The sequence below is a fragment of the Pelecanus crispus genome, chromosome 5 (genome assembly GCF_030463565.1).
Source record: "Pelecanus crispus isolate bPelCri1 chromosome 5, bPelCri1.pri, whole genome shotgun sequence".
NCBI lineage: Eukaryota > Metazoa > Chordata > Aves > Pelecaniformes > Pelecanidae > Pelecanus > Pelecanus crispus.
In genome coordinates, this window is record NC_134647.1 from 30,223,382 (window position 1) to 30,241,029 (window position 17,648).

The 17,648-nt window shown below is 39.5% G+C and overlaps 1 protein-coding gene across 6 annotated transcripts; it reads right to left on the reverse strand.

Annotated features, from left to right (window-relative positions):
• Positions 1 to 1,859: 1,859 nt before the first annotated feature.
• On the reverse strand, positions 1,860 to 17,564 carry NDUFS1 (NADH:ubiquinone oxidoreductase core subunit S1). Of its 6 annotated transcripts, XM_075710175.1 has the most exons (19): positions 17,550 to 17,564; positions 16,715 to 16,782; positions 16,378 to 16,469; positions 14,826 to 14,933; positions 13,592 to 13,668; positions 13,418 to 13,499; positions 13,178 to 13,308; positions 12,265 to 12,450; positions 11,649 to 11,783; positions 11,124 to 11,238; positions 9,981 to 10,126; positions 9,250 to 9,378; positions 7,324 to 7,453; positions 6,672 to 6,832; positions 4,934 to 5,088; positions 4,158 to 4,333; positions 3,269 to 3,403; positions 3,001 to 3,073; positions 1,860 to 2,672 (listed from the first exon to the last, which is right to left on the reverse strand). In XM_075710175.1, the coding sequence occupies exons 2-19, from the start codon at positions 16,776 to 16,778 to the stop codon at positions 2,581 to 2,583; spliced, it is 2,187 nt and encodes a 728-aa protein (XP_075566290.1). In that variant the 5' UTR covers positions 16,779 to 16,782; positions 17,550 to 17,564; the 3' UTR covers positions 1,860 to 2,580. The 6 variants fall into 6 exon arrangements, 5 of the variants coding, with proteins under 5 accessions (XP_075566290.1, XP_009490393.2, XP_009490401.2 ...); XM_009492118.2 differs by lacking the exon at positions 17,550 to 17,564 and having other exon boundaries at positions 16,715 to 17,190; XM_009492126.2 differs by lacking the exons at positions 14,826 to 14,933; positions 17,550 to 17,564 and having other exon boundaries at positions 16,715 to 17,190.
• Between the last annotated feature and the right edge of the window lie 84 nt (positions 17,565 to 17,648).

Consider the following 17,648-nt stretch of genomic DNA (forward strand, 5'->3'; position numbering starts at 1 on the left):
AACAAGAGTCTGGATAAATGCACCCGGCAACGTTGCATTTGGAGGTTAGCTGCATCAGCAGAACTGACCGTTCAGGCAATATATCACCTAGCTAATAAGCCCTTACTTTAACAGTCAAGAACAATACTTCGGGCTTGTTCATCTCCCATCATCCCAGCTCTTCATTGCCACCTTCTCATAATGCTCTACTTTAATCTGAGGTGCAGCTTCAGAACCAGTGAGTAGTAGCAGCTGTTAACTTTTTTTTTTTTTTAAATAAACAGAACTAAGTTGCATGAGTAGCCCCGTTTCTGTAGATTTCTATGCCAATACCTTGCCCAGACTACATCACCTCCACTCCTTTGCAGACCCCTACTATCCTTTTATTGCTAGCTGGGTGAAAGTCCACATGTGCACTGACTGTCCAGCCACCAGAACAAACAGAAGAGATAAGGAAAGGGCTACAGTGTAAACTCAGTTGATAAGAATACTAATTTAGATTTCTCTTTATTATCTTGTTTCCAACAGTCAAATTTGTAGAGAGCCTTGTTGCTGTTATCAACTTTGGCTGAAAAGTTCTATAATTGGTGACTTGTTAGGTGGGGAAGAGGGTAGAAGCAGGACAGACAGCACCACATGTACTTCATATCCTTTTTGTCTTGCAAGATAAGGGCCGGACGTTTTTGAATAGAAATGATCTATATATACTAACTGAAGGATGCAGAGATTTCAAAAAAATCCAAAAAGTAACATGTGCCAGAGCTCCCAGAGTTAAATAATGCTGTAACATTTAAGGGAAAAAAAAAAAAAAACCACCCAAAAAACTCTTTAAAGCTTTTGAACCTTTATAAATTTTGAAGTGAAGAAGTGATAACTGACTTGTTGCACAGCTGAAATTATTCCTCTGTGTTTGTACAACATGGATGTCAGGAAAAAAAAAAAATAAGGTTTTCATCCTAGGAACCTGAGAACCAAATGTTTTACTGCATATAGGATTCAGCTTACACCCTTTCCTCTTAAACCTACCATCTGTGAGAAGAGCCAACTGCCTTGCTTTTGGCATATGTTCTCACACACATTCTTCTTTTGCTATGTCCTTGCCATAAACCCCCCTTCCTCTTAAAGAAGTAACATTCTGCAAGGACAGCATGAAGGTTTTATGCTGTACTTGGTCACACGTGGACAGACACACTATGGGGTCCTGTGAACTGCCACATTAAAAATAGACTATGGTATTTCTAGATGGCTCATCAGCATGCATAGTAGTTATCTTTGAATAAAGTGAATAGCTGCCTTTATTTTGTACCACCAAGAGAACTGACCCTGTTGGTAACTGGAAGATGGCAGGCTGAGTCAAACAATGTCCAACATTTAAGACTTAGCTGGTGTAAGGATGCTGGGCTATACCAGGATAACCAGAAAGAGTTTTCTTCCTGGGCAGAAGGAAAACAATTTTTTAAAAATTACTTGCTAGTTACTGAAAAATTTCAAGCATGGAAGAAAAAAGGAATTCTATAAAGCTAAGGCTTCTGTAGCAGCACTCTCATGCACTCAGTATTATTCTACACTGGAAAATGTAGCTTTTCCTCATGCAAAATTGTTGGGTTTTTTTTTAATGAAGTTTGAAGTAATGGCTTTATGATACTGTTCCCATTTGCATGACTCCTGGAAGGATTACTCTAAACCTTATTCCCCTTGTAGCCTGTTGAAGAAGCAGCTATCCCTTCTTCGAAACTTACATTAACCAACATAATAGAGGGTCACTGTTCTGAAGAGTCATTCTAAAGCTTTAATTAAAAAAACCAAAAACCCAAACAACCAACCACCACACACAACCCCTTCCCCCACTTTGCTATAAAAAGATCAGTGCACACAGAAACTATTCTGAGATCTTTTCTGTATTTGAACTGGTGTAGCTAAAGGCCTTTCTTTTTGCTAAAGTTTTAATGCAGTTCAATATGAGAAAGCTGTGTGAAAACTGCCTTTCTTTTTCACAAATCAAAATTATTTTTATTTCCTCCATGAGGAGTTTCTCACCTGAAACAAAATGGAGAAACATACAAATATCTACAGCAGTGGTAAGTCTGAACACTGACATAAACCAGGTGTGCTTCACTCGAAGGACAACTTGCTCTGAAAGTGCATTACAGAAATAGCATGTTCACACTCTCACCAGCGCTTAAAATTAAGATACCTGGATACGCTAGAAGAGGGTTACAATCTAGTATTTTTGCCCTGTAGACTTGTTCCTAGCAAATCAAGACTTACTGAGTCTGAGTTACTTACTGAGTTCTTTTCATGCAAGAAGCGTGAGCTATATGAATTACACAGGTAATGGATTGTTTGGTATTATAATTTATTTGTATACAATCATCATGTACTCTGCCTCTGGGTACAGTAAGTTGGGTGCTGCATGTTCTCTCAGACACAGCGACAGTCCTATAATATTATGGGACTGTTTGAACTGATGAAAATGTGAATGAAGAAAAGGAAAATACAGCGACCTAGCAAATAGATTTGGGGGGGGGGCGGGGGGGAATCAGTCACAGCGGTTAACTGCAACAAATACTTGGATGGAGGTGGTCGCAGTCTGATTAGTCTCTAGCAGCTGGCTGGCTCTTCTACTGCATGAGCACCTTCAACAACAGCTTTCACACACTTAGCCATTGTCTGGGATGCTCTACTGATTGAATCTGGGAAAAAAAAAAAATCCAAACACAAGTCAGTGCATTATAACTGTTCATTTTCAAAATTATACACAGACACAATATAAAAGAGATTTAGTACAGGACTGCATACAAAGAGGGTAAAGAAAATTGCTTAGTTGGAAATACAGTCCAATAGTCTGTGCTTTATGCAAATTCCAAATAATTTTACTGGAAAATTTTGTTTCTTCAAAAGATTCAAATCCTACATATCTGAGTGGAAAGCTCTAAATGCCTCATAAGAATCTTACTGTAAAGCTATGTAAAATGTATTGCTGATTTCAGAATGGAAAGGGCATACTATACATATACATACCTGTCATATAAAAGTCTTTTATTGTGAGCTGAGGTGGAACAAGAGGATCAGCAAGAAGCTGTTGCTTCACTAACTGTGGCAGGAAAGGAAAAAGAAGCAAGTCAGCTTTATGATAGGAACTCGTTACCAAAGCATTTGTTTAATGACTTCTGCATTCAGTGCAGGTCAAAGAATGCTTGTAGTACTACATATGAAGGCCTGTTTCTTTAAAAAGCATCAAGCTACATAACAGCACTAAATCACGGCCAGATGCTTCAGTTTTGGTTACCTTTGACAATTCATTTGCCTGGTTGAAATAGTTAGCCTCTTCCACGTCATCGTATCGAACCAGATTAGGAGATACTTCTTCTAAACGATTCCGTATTTGATCAAGGTTCTCATAAGGCAAGGTCATACCAGCCAACTAGGAGATTCACAGAAAGAAATGCCATCAAGTCTAGGGATTTAATACATAGTGGTTTAGCTTACCAATCCGTTAATATACCTAAAGTAAAATCGGGGAGAATCTACACTCCTGAAAACACAGGCAGTTGTAATGTACAAACTGAAGCAAAGCCACAGTATTCTGTTGGACTTCTGATACCTACAGTTAAGACTTCCCCATGTTAAAAAAACTAGGCTGTCGTGTTTGCTATACAAAGGAGAAAAAAAAGACAAGAAGTACTTTCCTCCTTCTATACAGATGTCACTTGTACTTTCCCTAGGTTACCACCAAATATGATAAAAGTTGATGCAATTATCAATGCATCTTGTTCCCAGTGACTAGTAAGCACATATTTGACCTTATCTAATGATACCAGATCCTGTCCTCAGAGTTCATGCTGCTTTCTTTCTAAAAAGCAAGAAACTGCATCCTCCCATCAGTTTCCTCTGAAGCACTTCATGAAGATCAGCAGAATTCGCAGACAAAAGCTTCACCCATTATGCATTCCAATAGCATACAGCAGCTACAATATTAGTGCTGTCCTCAAGAGGGAAACAATATGATTTAACTCACAGAATTAACAAAGGATTCGATACAAAACATTACTTCTTAAGACTACAGTCACATATTTCCCTGAAAATTTACCTCTTTTTTTGGAAACACTTTTCAATACAAAAGGAACTTAACTTGCTTCTAATAAAAGTATACTGAGAGGTTATAACAGCAACAGTACCTCAGAGACAGCTCTAATAATTCTCCAGTCTTCCCTTGCCATCCCAGGAGGTGTCACTGCTACTCTTGTCTGCTGGGCCCTACCCTCAGTATTCACGTATGTGGCTGCCTTCTCTGTATATGCTGCTCCTGGGAGAATAACATCAGCCATGGGAGCTCCCACATCCCCGTGATGTCCTAGATACATGGAAAGAGGAAACAGTATACAAGCATATAAGACATAAGTCAGTCAAAACAAAAAGAAATGCTTTACTAACACAATACACAATTTCTGTGTTCCCAGAAAAAAGGAGTTTCTAAGGTTCACTTAAGCAGTGATATAATCCTATTAGGCTGGCTGCTATGAGGTCTTACTTGCCTAATATTTTGGGGAGAATGAACAGACTATCAGCAGTAGTAAATGGTAGTTCAGTCTATACAGCCACACAGCTTTGGAGGGGCTCCTGGAACAAGGATGCTTACTGAATTCAGGTAAGACCGTGTTTTGGTATGGATAGAACAGCTGGGAACACCCTTTTGTCTGCCAGGTTTGAAGCTATGCTCCAGAAAACAAAACTGGCTTATATTCCCTTATTACTCATCAACAGTTTCTCATTTTTACCTAGGAAATAGGTAACCAGTATCTCCGTTATGTGTTGAAAGTTCCATTTCTCGGCAGAAAATTAAAAGGCTAGAATTTATCAAAGAGTCAGATGTGTTTGGAAGAATATGCCACTGCTTAGGCTTTCTCTCCAGCTATTAGATAGCAACACTTCTTAATTTACATCTACTAATTACCTTGATAGATGATAAAACAGTCCTTTGGCAAATCCTGACGTGTTATACAACCCGAATCTGCTCCCAAGAGATACAATACTTTGGGAGGATTTTTCCTAATTGCCTCCACTCCTGGTTTGAAACCCAGATCCAAAGCAGCTACCTGGCTTGCAACCCTGTAGGAACAAACACATTATGACTTCAAGTTATTTCAGAATTCTCCCTCTCCCATCAGAACAAACCTAACTTCTTTCTTTGACTAAATATTTAGGAAGGACATGAGAGGTCTCTATCAGGACAAAAATGAAGTATAAAGGCAGCTGAAAATTTTTGACAGAATATTTGACAGAACATCAGGTTGGTTTTGTGTTTTGACAGACTGATGCCATTTGAAGTTTTCACAGGGAATCTCGCCTATTTAAGATGGGATAGCAAAAATAAAGGCAGACATTCCAGGTCAGGGCCTAGTGGCAGGCAGCTCACTTGTCATCTGGAACATCAAGGTTCACATTTCAACTATGAACTGAACTCAGCAGGCCTTTAATTTAGGGCACTCACGTGGAAGATGAAAGTCCCTACTGGACCAGGAGCTACTCTGAAAGCATTTAAGACTTAAGACCACTATTTCATCACTATTCATTTATTCACACATAAAAATACTTTTTAAATAATGAAATAATAATACTCATTTTTTGGCACTGCTTTTCTTTTCCAAAGAAACAGTTTTGCATAATCCTGCATAATCAGGTGCCAGACTTACAATTAGATTTAAAAGAAAAAAGATTATGTCTACTGTAGACTACAGATCTTTCGATGTTACTCATGTTTGTCTGACATAGACATAGAGGTTCCAAAAAATTAAGTTGCTTTTTACACTTAAGATGGAGAGGATGGTGGAGCAAAAGCATGAAAATCAGTAATATGAAAGACTGCCAAACTACATGGAAAAAAGGTACCATGAGTGTTCTTTAGCTCATCAGTGTTTTGGTATTAAACGTTTCAGTTTCAACAGCAGGATTTTATATTCAAGTTCCCTTCAGAGGGCCAAGCCCTGCTCTTGCTATACTAGTTTTACACCAATGAAGCTGCTTTTGGCAGAAGGACTTTGTTGAGTGTCTGAATCTGAGCGCCACTACATTTGCTGGAATAGTTTTTCCTTTACAGAGGCTGTCAATTTGACAGTTTTAGGAAGAGAGTGAGGAAGGACTGTCCCAAGTGAAGCTTGCCTATTAAAAGGAATAATATCCCAATAAACTGAATAACTAAGATCAAAAGCCCTAAAATGAAAAGATTTGAAGCTTTTCTATTAACTATTCAGTTAAGAAACTGCACAGTAAAGGAATATTATAAGAAACCATATTATTTAAATACCTTTGCCATTTTGTTTGTTTTTCTTTCTCTAGATAGAAAGCAATCATTTAGCAAGTGACAGTGGTCTGCTGTGCATTCTACTGAGCACTGTAGTATGTTAAGCTCTCTTGTATTCTATACCTCTAAATTTAAACTTTAAATTCTACATTTAAATATAATAGATTAATAAAATCTCATGGAGAGCCTGAAAAGTTTGCCAGGTCAAGGAACCCATTTTTATTAAAAAGTTTCTGCTAGTTTGTACTGCTGGTTTTTTTTATATTCTCTACAGGTTCTAACCTGATAAGCTGCTTCTGTGTACACAAAGAAATCTGCACACACACATTGTGGTAACTTGTGTAGGCCCAGCATGAATGAAAGTGGCTCCCAAAAAAGCTGTAAAGCAAACCTGTGGAGGATGTTCATGACTTTCCAATCAGAACCAACACCGCTTTTAGTCCTGGCATTTTGTGCAATGGTGGAAACGGCAGCATGGATAGCTGCTCCATCACTGCGCTGCAGTGCTGCACTACCTACCACCACCATTGGCTTTTTGGCCTGGTCGAGGACCTGTGCAAGTAAAGAATCAAGAAATTCATTCCAAGGCTCTAAAGACAATTCTTGGTGCAGATAATGTAATAAATCCCATAATTTCTACATAAGTCTTCCATGCAAAGCTACAGTTCTGAAATGATCATTGTTTCATTTAGAGATAAAGCCAAGAAAAACTGCTATAAGCAGTACGCTCCCCTGTCAAGGTACAGAATACTACTCTCGGTAACCAGACATTTAAGTGGAAACAGCAGTGGCCGAAACAGCCTGTTTTATATCAAGAAATATTTCAGGAGTTTCCTGCACTGCAAAATTTTACACACCTGAATATATTAAACAGTTCACACATACTTGGTTCATTGATCATTACCTCATCTCTACATTTGATTAAAAGCAAATAACCCCATATACAACATGGTACTTCTCTTCAAATCTATCTCTGTGGGTAATTCAGATTATTATTCAATACCTCTGAAATTTAACAGTCACACTCTTTAAGTTATGTGTACCTTGGAGAATGCATGTTTTCCAGAAGCAATGTCCTGAAGTATTTGTGGGGACTCTCCTAGATGATCATATGTGTATGTCAAATTCACAGGAGAGCCAACAAGGGCCACTTGCAAGTCATTGTGAAGCCAGCTGAAAACACAGCAAACATTTTACAAAAATCAAAGAAATACAGAGTTTTACTCAACCAAAGCTACTAATTATAATTTTAGCAATAACTTGAAAGAGGATGCAAATTCTTTCAAAGGAATTTAAACAGCATTCATTGTTTTGGTAACATGCAGTTTAGCATTATTCTGACTTTTAAACAAGCTTAAGGTTTTTTTAGAAGGACTATTTCTCTATGCATATTCTGGGACCAGTGCAGCAACACACCTTACATGAGAACTTCATAACTCAATTCCCTGAAACTTTTGCCAATTCAGTGCAAAAAACAGGTTGCACAAAATGAGGTGCTACAACTTTAAACCACCTTTTCCAGTGTTAGGCAAGACCAAACAAAATGAAAAAAACCCACACCTACAGCTACTATTAAATTTATTTAGCTTGACTTAACTCTTAGTTACTTCAGAACTGAACTTAAAAGTCATTTGTAGGAGGAAAGAATTTCTTGTATCAGAAATAGTGTGGCCAGCAGGAGCAGGGAGGTGATTGTCCCCCTGTACTTGGCACTGGTGAGGCCACACCTCGAATACTGTGTTCAGGTTTGGGCCCCTCACTAAAAGGAAGACATGCGGAGGTGCTGGAGCATGTCCGAAGAAGGGCAACAAAGCTGGTGAAGGGTCTGGAGCACAGGTCTTATGAGGAGCAGCTGAAGGAACTGGGGTTGTTTAGCCTGGAGAAGAGGAGGCTGAGGGGAGACCTTACTGCTCTCTACAACTGCCTGAAAGGAGGTTGCAGCAAGGTGGGTGTTGGTCTCTTCTCCCAAGAGGTTAGTGATAGGATGAGAGGAAATGGCCTTAAGTTACACCAGGGGAGGTTTAGATTGGATATTAGGAAAAATTTCTTCACCAAAAGCGTTACTAAACATTCGAACAGGCTGCCCAGGGAAGTGGTTGAGTCACCATCCCTGGAGGTATTTAAAAGACGTGTAGATGTGGCACTTAGGGACATGGTTTAGCGGTGGACTTGGCAGTGTTAGGTTAACGGTTGGACTTGATGATTTAAAGGTCTTTTCCACCCTAAATGATGCTATGAATTTGACAGTGCTAACGGGTTTAGAAATCCACCTACTTCTTAGATAAACAGAGAAAAATTTAGCTGGCTAGAAATTTTTCCTTTTTTGCAGCTTCTCATAGCACCGACTTAGAAAAATATATGAATCATTCATCAATTTCATTGCATTTTTTCCTCTCAAAATTTTAAGGCCACTATTGTTTAACATGATGTCTTTTGGAAGATCCCAGCATTAGGAAGGACAGAGCTTTTATAAACCTCCGTTGTCTCCTGCTGACAAATCTTGTTGAAGTTGAATTAGCTATGTTCAGAAGTTTGGGAAAGCCAGATTACTTGCCAAAGAAAATGTCAAACTTGAATGACTGCTTCTAAAATCAGCAAGTCTGATCTGTCACAACAACAATACAAAAAGCAGCAAACTGATGCTGAAAATAATTCTTTAAGGAATATGCTTTAACAAACTTCTGCAAGACAGAAAGTCTGAGGTGTAATGTAACGAACGAATAAATGTCTAAGTATATGAACTTACGGAAAATGTCAAAGTGAGAACGAAGAAAACATAGCTATACACTACAGGGAGAAGAGAATCCCTTTTTCTACACATATATCACCATTCCCTTTTCTAAAAGGTGAACTAAATCCAGTGAGTCCATCTGGACGAATGCTCTCAATTTACCGCCTGCAGCTCCCCCTGAGCATTGTATCAAATCCAGTTGGATTTGCATGCTTATTCGCCACCAAGGAATACAAACCTTTTTCGAATTCTAGCATTGAAAAGCGGTGCCTCGAAGCGTGGATTGGTGCCAACCAGAAGCAGGACATCTGCCTCCTCCACTCCAGCAATCTTGGTATTAAGCAGGTAGTTAGAGCGTAAATCTGTGCTATAACAAAAAGATTTAAGAAAGAAAGAGGATAAGAATTCAGTAAAGGGAAGGAATGAAGATGTGGTAAAGATTCTAGATGCTCAAGATATTTTTTCATCTCAGGAGAAAGGGAAAGAAGAGATTTCTCATGCAGAATTACTCATCCAAATAAAAAGTAAGACCTTCTCTCTTTCATGAGTATCAGAGACAGCAAAACATTAAAGGAATTACAATGTGGATATTTCCTAGATTTACAGTTACTGTCAGCCTTCACAAACTTCATCTGCTATTACACAATCTACAAGGTCATAATTGTACTATAGTTTTCACAACACAAATAGAAATAGACTAAATTATCCAACTTACAACAGGGTTAACTGGCTTTCAGTAGGCTACTGTTAAACTGCAGCAGCCTCAACATACAGTAAAGTGTGCAACCCTTGCTGCAGTAGAGGCTATGTATCAACTTACAATCCATAAATACTCTCTATAAATGAATATTGTAAATTCAAACAAAACAGCAATTGCTATCCTTGGTCATTTCACAATCTTACCATGAGATGATTTGCAGACTGGAAAGTTTATTAACATACTAATTACAGTATTGCCTGAACTCTTACCCAGCTCCAGCAGTAGGGAAGACCTCTTCAGTGCAGAGTGTATCACAATTTATTCTATTCAATAAGTCTTTCAGAGCTATTAGCGCTTCTGCATCCACCAGTCCTCCTACAATTGCTGCTACTTCCTTACCTTTGACAGCCTGTAGCTGGAGAGAGAGAAAGTATAAACAGAAGCAAAAGAAACCGTTGAAATAAATTCCCATTTGGACCAGATAAATGTTTGTTACATTAGAATGTGCCAAAGCCAGCAGCGCAATCTGCTGGCCTGGAGTAGCACAAACTGATCAGCAGCGTCCGACTTCTGCAAGGCAGCAACTCCAGCTTCTTCAGAACTCACAATAAGCAAAGAACAGCTCTCTGTATTCTGTGCAAGTCTCTCCCACTTGAATTATTGCTCAGATGTGGCTAATTCTCATTTGGTGTGGTGAGGAGAGGAAGGTTGGTGAATGCTTTTATTTTAATGAAGCTACAGTGCAGACAGAACACAAACTTCCATAACACAAGCTCAACTGAAAGCTCAACTGAAAGGTATTATCTGAGAAGCAATAGCTTTTGTAACAAATCCTGCTACTATACCATGGGCAAAAACATCCTTGAGGAAAGTTCAATTACAGTTATTCAATTCTACCTTGTCCCACATAAAATTTGTAATCAAAATCCAGAGCAGTCATGCAGCACTTCATTTGAGCAGCAGAATCAATCACCACACAGAGAAAGCACTGAGGCAAGCACAATTCACATACAAGTAATACAGAATTAATGGCTTTGATGGCAAAAGTGGTGATAGCACAGTTTAAATAAATTTAAAGAAGTCTTCAGATAGATCAGAGTAATTCAGGAAGTTGCTTCCTCCTAGATTTCTGAAGGAACAGTTTAGTTTCCTATTTAAATAAAAGTAATTTCTCTCCCAATGCCCCAAATCATGATAAGACAAAGTTCTTCAAATGGTCTAATCCACAAAACAGGAAATAATATTCAAAAGGAGAAATTTAAGTGGAAATACAATGGATTAGAAGCAAATGCTCCCCCTCTAAACTTAAAGAAAAAAACCCTTTTCTGTATGACTGTTTTCATATTAATCACTGTAATATGTCCAGCTTTAGAAATTAATTTTACGCTACATATACTGAAAATTATTCTTACCACACCAGCAACACGAGTTAATACATCCTCCCATGAGGCATAAGCAAGTAGTCCTTTCTCATTTTTAATCATTGGCTGAGTAAGTCTCTGACGCTTCAGACCATCGTAAGCAAACCTAAGTGAACACCACTAATATTACTGAAGAGCAAAGACAAAGATAATTCTGTATACTAAATATTTTCTAAGACTGAGTTTTCTAACAGCTTGCAATGACTAGAAGAGAGAAGCATAAGAAATATTTCCCCTGAAAGGTTAACTTTTCCTTCTCAAAGACAAGCAGAAAAGTCTGTGACACAAATAAAAAAAATTACTGTAAATAAAGCTACAAAAATGAAAACATTAGAAAACTGAGTAACTTCAATTACAGTATTAAAAACATGTTTTACCAGTTATTCTTCACTATAGCTTTACAATATTAACGGTGGAATCCAGGAGTCAGTGCTACTGTCCACACTTCTGGTTCTGCAAAATCTGCCTTTAATGTGTGTGTAAACGCGCACATGGGTACAAACACCTCCTACACACCTTGTTTTGTCAGATATCCATTCCTCGTTGATATCTTCATGCAGCCTTGGCAAAATTCTCATCACTTCTCCAGTTCTTGTGCTCACTACGATGTTGCTTCCAACTGCATCAAGAACATCAATTGACTCTACCTTTCTGTTTAGAAGAAAAAACAAACCATTTGCAGTTTTCTATATACAAGCAGCAACAGACTGCATAACAAACAAAACAACAAAAAAAAGGTGCTTTAGGTTTAGCTTTAGATATACATACAAGAGCTCAGTTTCACAAGGTATTTTAAATAATATCCTCAACAATTACAGAGTTAATGAATTTGAATTTTCCTTTATACGCATTTTTTTACTGAGCAATCAGCACAACCTACAAGTCCAAAACATTTTAGAGTAAAAATAAGGGAAGAATAGTCCACGAACTATAACATTCTTCCTTTTCTTGAATGAGGTGTGAGTAAATAACAGAATTTCTGTTAGATTCAGTCTATGGAAAAGTCTACAACAAAAATGTGGAGAACAAAAATCAGAGAAAACCCTTGGTATCATAGACTGACATATTCTAAGATAAAGTGTATAACAGAAACAGAAAAAGCTGCATCTTCAGTATGAGTTAAGATATATACCTTGTCTCCCATGGGCGTGCAGTAAAGGCATATGGCTTGGACGTAAGAGCACCAACTGGGCAGATGTCAATAATATTTCCTGATAACTCAGACATGAACATTTTTTCAACATAAGTACCAACTTGCATATCGTTTCCTCTTCCGGTTGTTCCCAAGTCATCTACCCCTGCAACCTCACTAGCGAACCTGGCAGATGCAAAAACAATGAAAAATAAATCTGGAATATACAACAGCAACATACGACATTTTTTAATCCTTATCTCATTTTCTTAAGATAAAACAGTAGCCTTAGTTCATACAGCTGAAAGAAGAAAACAGTTGTTTAGATGCATTAGTGCCATCACATGCAGGACTATACATGTGCAGAATTTCATTTAGACAGGGCTACAGAAACTAGGTGGAGTTAAATCAAAAAACAGAGCAGTTCAGTGCTCACTGAATTTCACAGTCTGAGTCCAAGATTAGTCCTAACTAACAAGTTCTTTCTAGAACTAGGCAGGTACATTGTATTCTCTTCCATCTGGCTCACGGTCACTGATACTGAATCTCAGGACTACAGAACAGCATAAATACAGCTACCAGAGGCTGTTGAGAATAAATAAATCTTGCAACTGTCGTTGAGGAAGTCACCTAATGTTTTAAAATCCATTCTGGCACTAACACCATGGGACCAGTTCTGCCCTGTAGAATTCCGATTTCACTTTCATGTTTTGGCCATCTCTATTTCCTGCATGACAGCTGTCTGGTAGCTCTGTGAAACCAGCTATCGGTCCCTACCAGAAGTAAAATTAAGTACAGTCAGAAAAGAAATAAGAAAAATTGACTGCCTCTCATGGTGTTTCTTTCACAAGTAACAAACTGATACAAATATGCCTGCTCAGTCCTCTCTCCAGTGAAAAATAAAGAACGTTACCTGATACATCGAGTGCATTGTATACACCGAGTCATGATTGTTTTGACTAATGGGCCAATGTTCTTGTCCTCCACCGCACGTTTTCCCTCTCTAAATCTACTCCTATCACTGCCAAACATCATTGATTGATCCTAGAACAGACAACAGAAAACAGACATATCTAGGCTGCTGGAAAGCACAATTTCACCTAAGACAAGAGTATTAATATGTAAGTCTACACAATTTAATTGGATGTTGTACCTGTAGATCACATTCTCCACCCTGATCACAGATAGGACAGTCCAATGGGTGATTTGCCAGCAGGAACTCCATTACACCCTCTCTGTTGGGTTCGGGAATTAAAGTTAATGTTAATTTTACATCATTTAGCAGATAGAACAACTAATCAGCTATAGGAGGCTAAAAGAAAGGTACCTTGCTTTCCTGGACTTCTCAGAGTTTGTCAGTATGTTCCAGCCCTTCATAACTGGCATGGCGCAAGCAGCAACTGGCTGCAATCATCATAAAAAACAAGCACGAACACAACATGTTTCTCCTCAACACAGGCAGGCATAAATCCCAATCTTCCCCTCCCCCCAAATTCTTACATACACATCTGTTATTCATTTAACATGTTGTAGAAATAAAAGGGTATCTGCAAGGAAAAAAAAGAAAATCTAACCAATAAAGTCACTAGAAGCTGCATTAATAACCTGCTACATAAAAGGTTAATTAGTTGTGATTTATTTATTTTTAAAGTTGAAAATTACACTTTAAGGTTCCAATTCAAGTAGCTAATAGCAAGAAGAAAGTCAGTAGTAACAGATATAAGGCAAATCAAAGAGATTCAGCAGAGATCTGGAAAACCTCTAGAACTGAAGTTCAGAGTATTTATACATTTATTTGGACAAAACCTAGACAAAGAGTCTTGGAATAAAAATTTTCACAAAATTACTGCAAGATTAACAAAAACTCCTGCTCAGAAAATGAATCCCTCCTACTTTTCAATTACATCACAAGATAGACCATCATGACTTCCACCTTTAGTGATAACCCAACATTTCCAGAGACGCAAAGCTCAAACTGTGGAATTCAAGTTGAGCTCAGCTGAAGTTTTATATGTGAATATAAATGTGTAATTCAAGACTAACTCCAAAAGAATGCTTCAACTATCTGCATAGATTTCTTAATACTGCTGAAGACAGCCTTCAATCCTGAAGTCAACTGCTATTTTACAACAGACATCAGTGGTACATAATGCATTAAAATATAAACTAATAAGTAACCACAATCTCTACTTAGCTAGAACAAACCTGCAGACATTAATCTTACAGCTGAATTCATACAGTATCTGAAGTTTACCATTTGTGTAATATCAGCTGAAAATGCGAGGTTGAAGCCTGAATTACAGAAAATAAAAATATATCTGACTGAAAACGTACAGCTATCAAATGCTCATATCCAGGAACAAGATAATCCCTAAGAGCCTAAGAACTGACTGATCCCTAGACAATCGCTGTGGTCCAGTGGGAAGAAGGGAAAAAACAGCTTTGAGCAGCTGAATGACAACAATTTGTGTGCTAATGACAGTGCAAACAATTATTTAAAAGATTTAAACTTGTAAACAGGCGCTAAGCACAGCAGAAAACTAATTCCTATGAAACAATACCTTGGGAGCTTTCTCTATTTCCACAAGACACATCCTACAGTTCCCAGCAACAGAGAGACGATCATGGTAACAAAAACGAGGTATCTGAATTCCAGCCTTTTCACAGGCCTATAAAGAATAAGAAACAAAGGAAAACTAAATTTTAGTTAGACCTTTCAGTTCCACCTCATAAAACATTATTCAGTTTTTCAAAGGGTAACAGTGTTAGTGCTCAGGAATATAGTGCATTCAACCTTTCATCTTAAGAAGTGACCATAAATAAAGAACAGGGATCAAGCAGAAACATGTCAGGTTATCAATTACAAATATATTTTTTCCAAAATTTGTAACCGATTGAGGAAATGAAAACTGAACTCTCTTTCATTCTTTCCTCCAAGAATGGAAAGAATTCTCACTAACAGCTGGGACACTAGCAATAAAAATAACTTTTTAAAGAAAGCATGCACTATTTAAAAAGAAGTGCATAAAAGAGGAAAATTTGAAAAATATAAAGGAAACAACAATGGGCATAATGACTTCTGGTAATTCAACAACACGGATACTCTCTACAAAGGTGCTGGAGCATAGTCAATCTTCAACTTCAGTAGAACCTCAAACTCAGAAACATTTTTCCATGACATGTCTGAAGAGGTAGGAGGACAGAGACAACAGATAAAGATGGCCTTTCCTGTGTAAAATCCCCATGGCTGATGGGATCTATGCTATAGCACTAGCTATGCCTGTCAGACAAAACACTACTGAATTCAATAAAAAAGAACTAACAAGATCTAATTTTTCTGATGATTTCTACAAAAAAGTTATCACACGTAAGTAAAACTAAAAAGTTAATAAAATATAGCATTTAAGAAAATATTACATTAGACTCCTGCTCGGGGCATTCTGATGCCTAAATAAATTAGTAACTTGTACCTAAAGAACACGGGATATATTCTGAAATAAACACTATGTACTTTAATGTGCTAACTCACTATACCACGTCCCCATTTAACGGCTTCTTAAAAAGAAGCTAGACTGGAAAAAGATCTGCTTGAAGTTTTGGCCTAAAAAGCAACAATGCTGAGCACAGGGTGGGAGATCCAGGTTCCATTTCTTCCCACACCAAGAAGAATAAAAGCATGGTCAGCATGGACAGCATTCTGAATCACAAGAACTAATAACCAAAAGGAGACAATCCCTCATTTACCTGAGACACCGCTTTAATAGGATACAAAATTAACAGGTTCTGAAAGACTACCAGGTCACGTAGAGTTCAGAGCTAGAATTTCAACCAGAATTTATCAAAGTCTGTTATCGCATTGCATAAATTTTTGCAGTTGGGATTCAAGCTGCATGCATCATCTCTCAGGCAATCATGGCAGACGTTTCTTTTTCAAACACTAAACTCCCCAAACGATTTCTGCCATGTGAAATTGCATCAGGGTCAGTGATAACACCCCTAAAGAATTGCAAGAAACAATGCAAAGAGGGGTTTTTTTGCTATATAGAATAGAACATGCTGCCAAGAAGTGATCTGGGGAGTCCCAAGACAAATTCAGCATGCCACTCCCCACACCTGAAGTACTGTGGTTCCTGGGTTCACCAATACAGGATTACCATCCACAAACACCTCTATTTGGTTGCTGGCTGCTGTTGCAGTTGTACGTCCTGAGAGACATGGGAAAAAAAAAACAAAATACACAAAACTTACAGTTACTCCTAGATGCAAACTGTCAGACCCCACGCTCCTTATCTTACAGCTACAGAGTACTGACACAATTCCAGTTCTATAAACAGCACAACAGAGAATTCTAGAGCTGCAAACAAAGTACACACTCATACCCTTCAATAAGTCGATTACATATATGTTAATTTTACCATCATACACGCACACATAAACTAGAGACACTTACCACACGCTTTGGAGGACTGGGCAACCCCAGCTAGGGTCCTGCGGACAGCAGGTAGTCGAAGCATGGTGCTTTGGCAAGAGAGAAAACAGCAGCACTGAGTTTTTATCAGTTCAAATGTTTGCTGACAGGTTTTAAACGGGCAGAGTAAAAACATCTGTACCAGCTGCAAAACAGTATGCACGCGCCTATACGTCCAGAGAAGAAGTTACTTTCTTAAACTACAAGACATGGCTCGCTTTTTATAACCGTCTGTACTTTATATACACGTAAGTCACCTTACAGTAAAAATGGTGCAAGTCACGATGCTAACCAGCTGGCAGCCTGGCTCTGCAGGAGCTGCCAGGAGGGCGGACGAAGGAAGCGCTGCCGTCGAGAACGGGTGGCAGCTTCGCTGCAACCGGTCCGTGTTTACAAACAAACGCAAAAGCACACAAGAAGCGCTCCGCCGCCGTCCCGAGCGGCGGCTGCCGACAGAAACCAAGCAGGCTCGGCGCCCGCCCGCCCCGTCCCGTCCCGCCGGGCCCCGCTCCCCGAGGGACCGCGCCGCGGCCTTGCCAGACGGCGCAGCTCGGCGGCGGGCCCGCCGTCCCCATCCCTGCCGGCGGGGCCTCGCAGGCGGGCCCCGGGCCGCTCCGCCGCAGCGCCGGGGCCGAGGGCACGGCCCGCGGCACCAGCGCGGGGGTCACCTTGGAGCCGCCTCCGCCGCTGCCCGCCGGGCTGCCTCCGGCCCGCCCCCGGCCCGCCGCGGAGCCCGTCAAGGGCACCGGGAGCGGCGACCGGAGGAGGGCGACGGGAGGAGGGCGGCCGTCACGGCGCCGCCGCAGCCCGCCGTTACCTGGCGCGGGACGGGCGGCGGCGGCGCCTCGGCCTTCCCGGCCGCTGCACGGGCTCACTCCGCCTCGGCCGCTATGGCGGCGGCCTCGGGCCTTTCCGC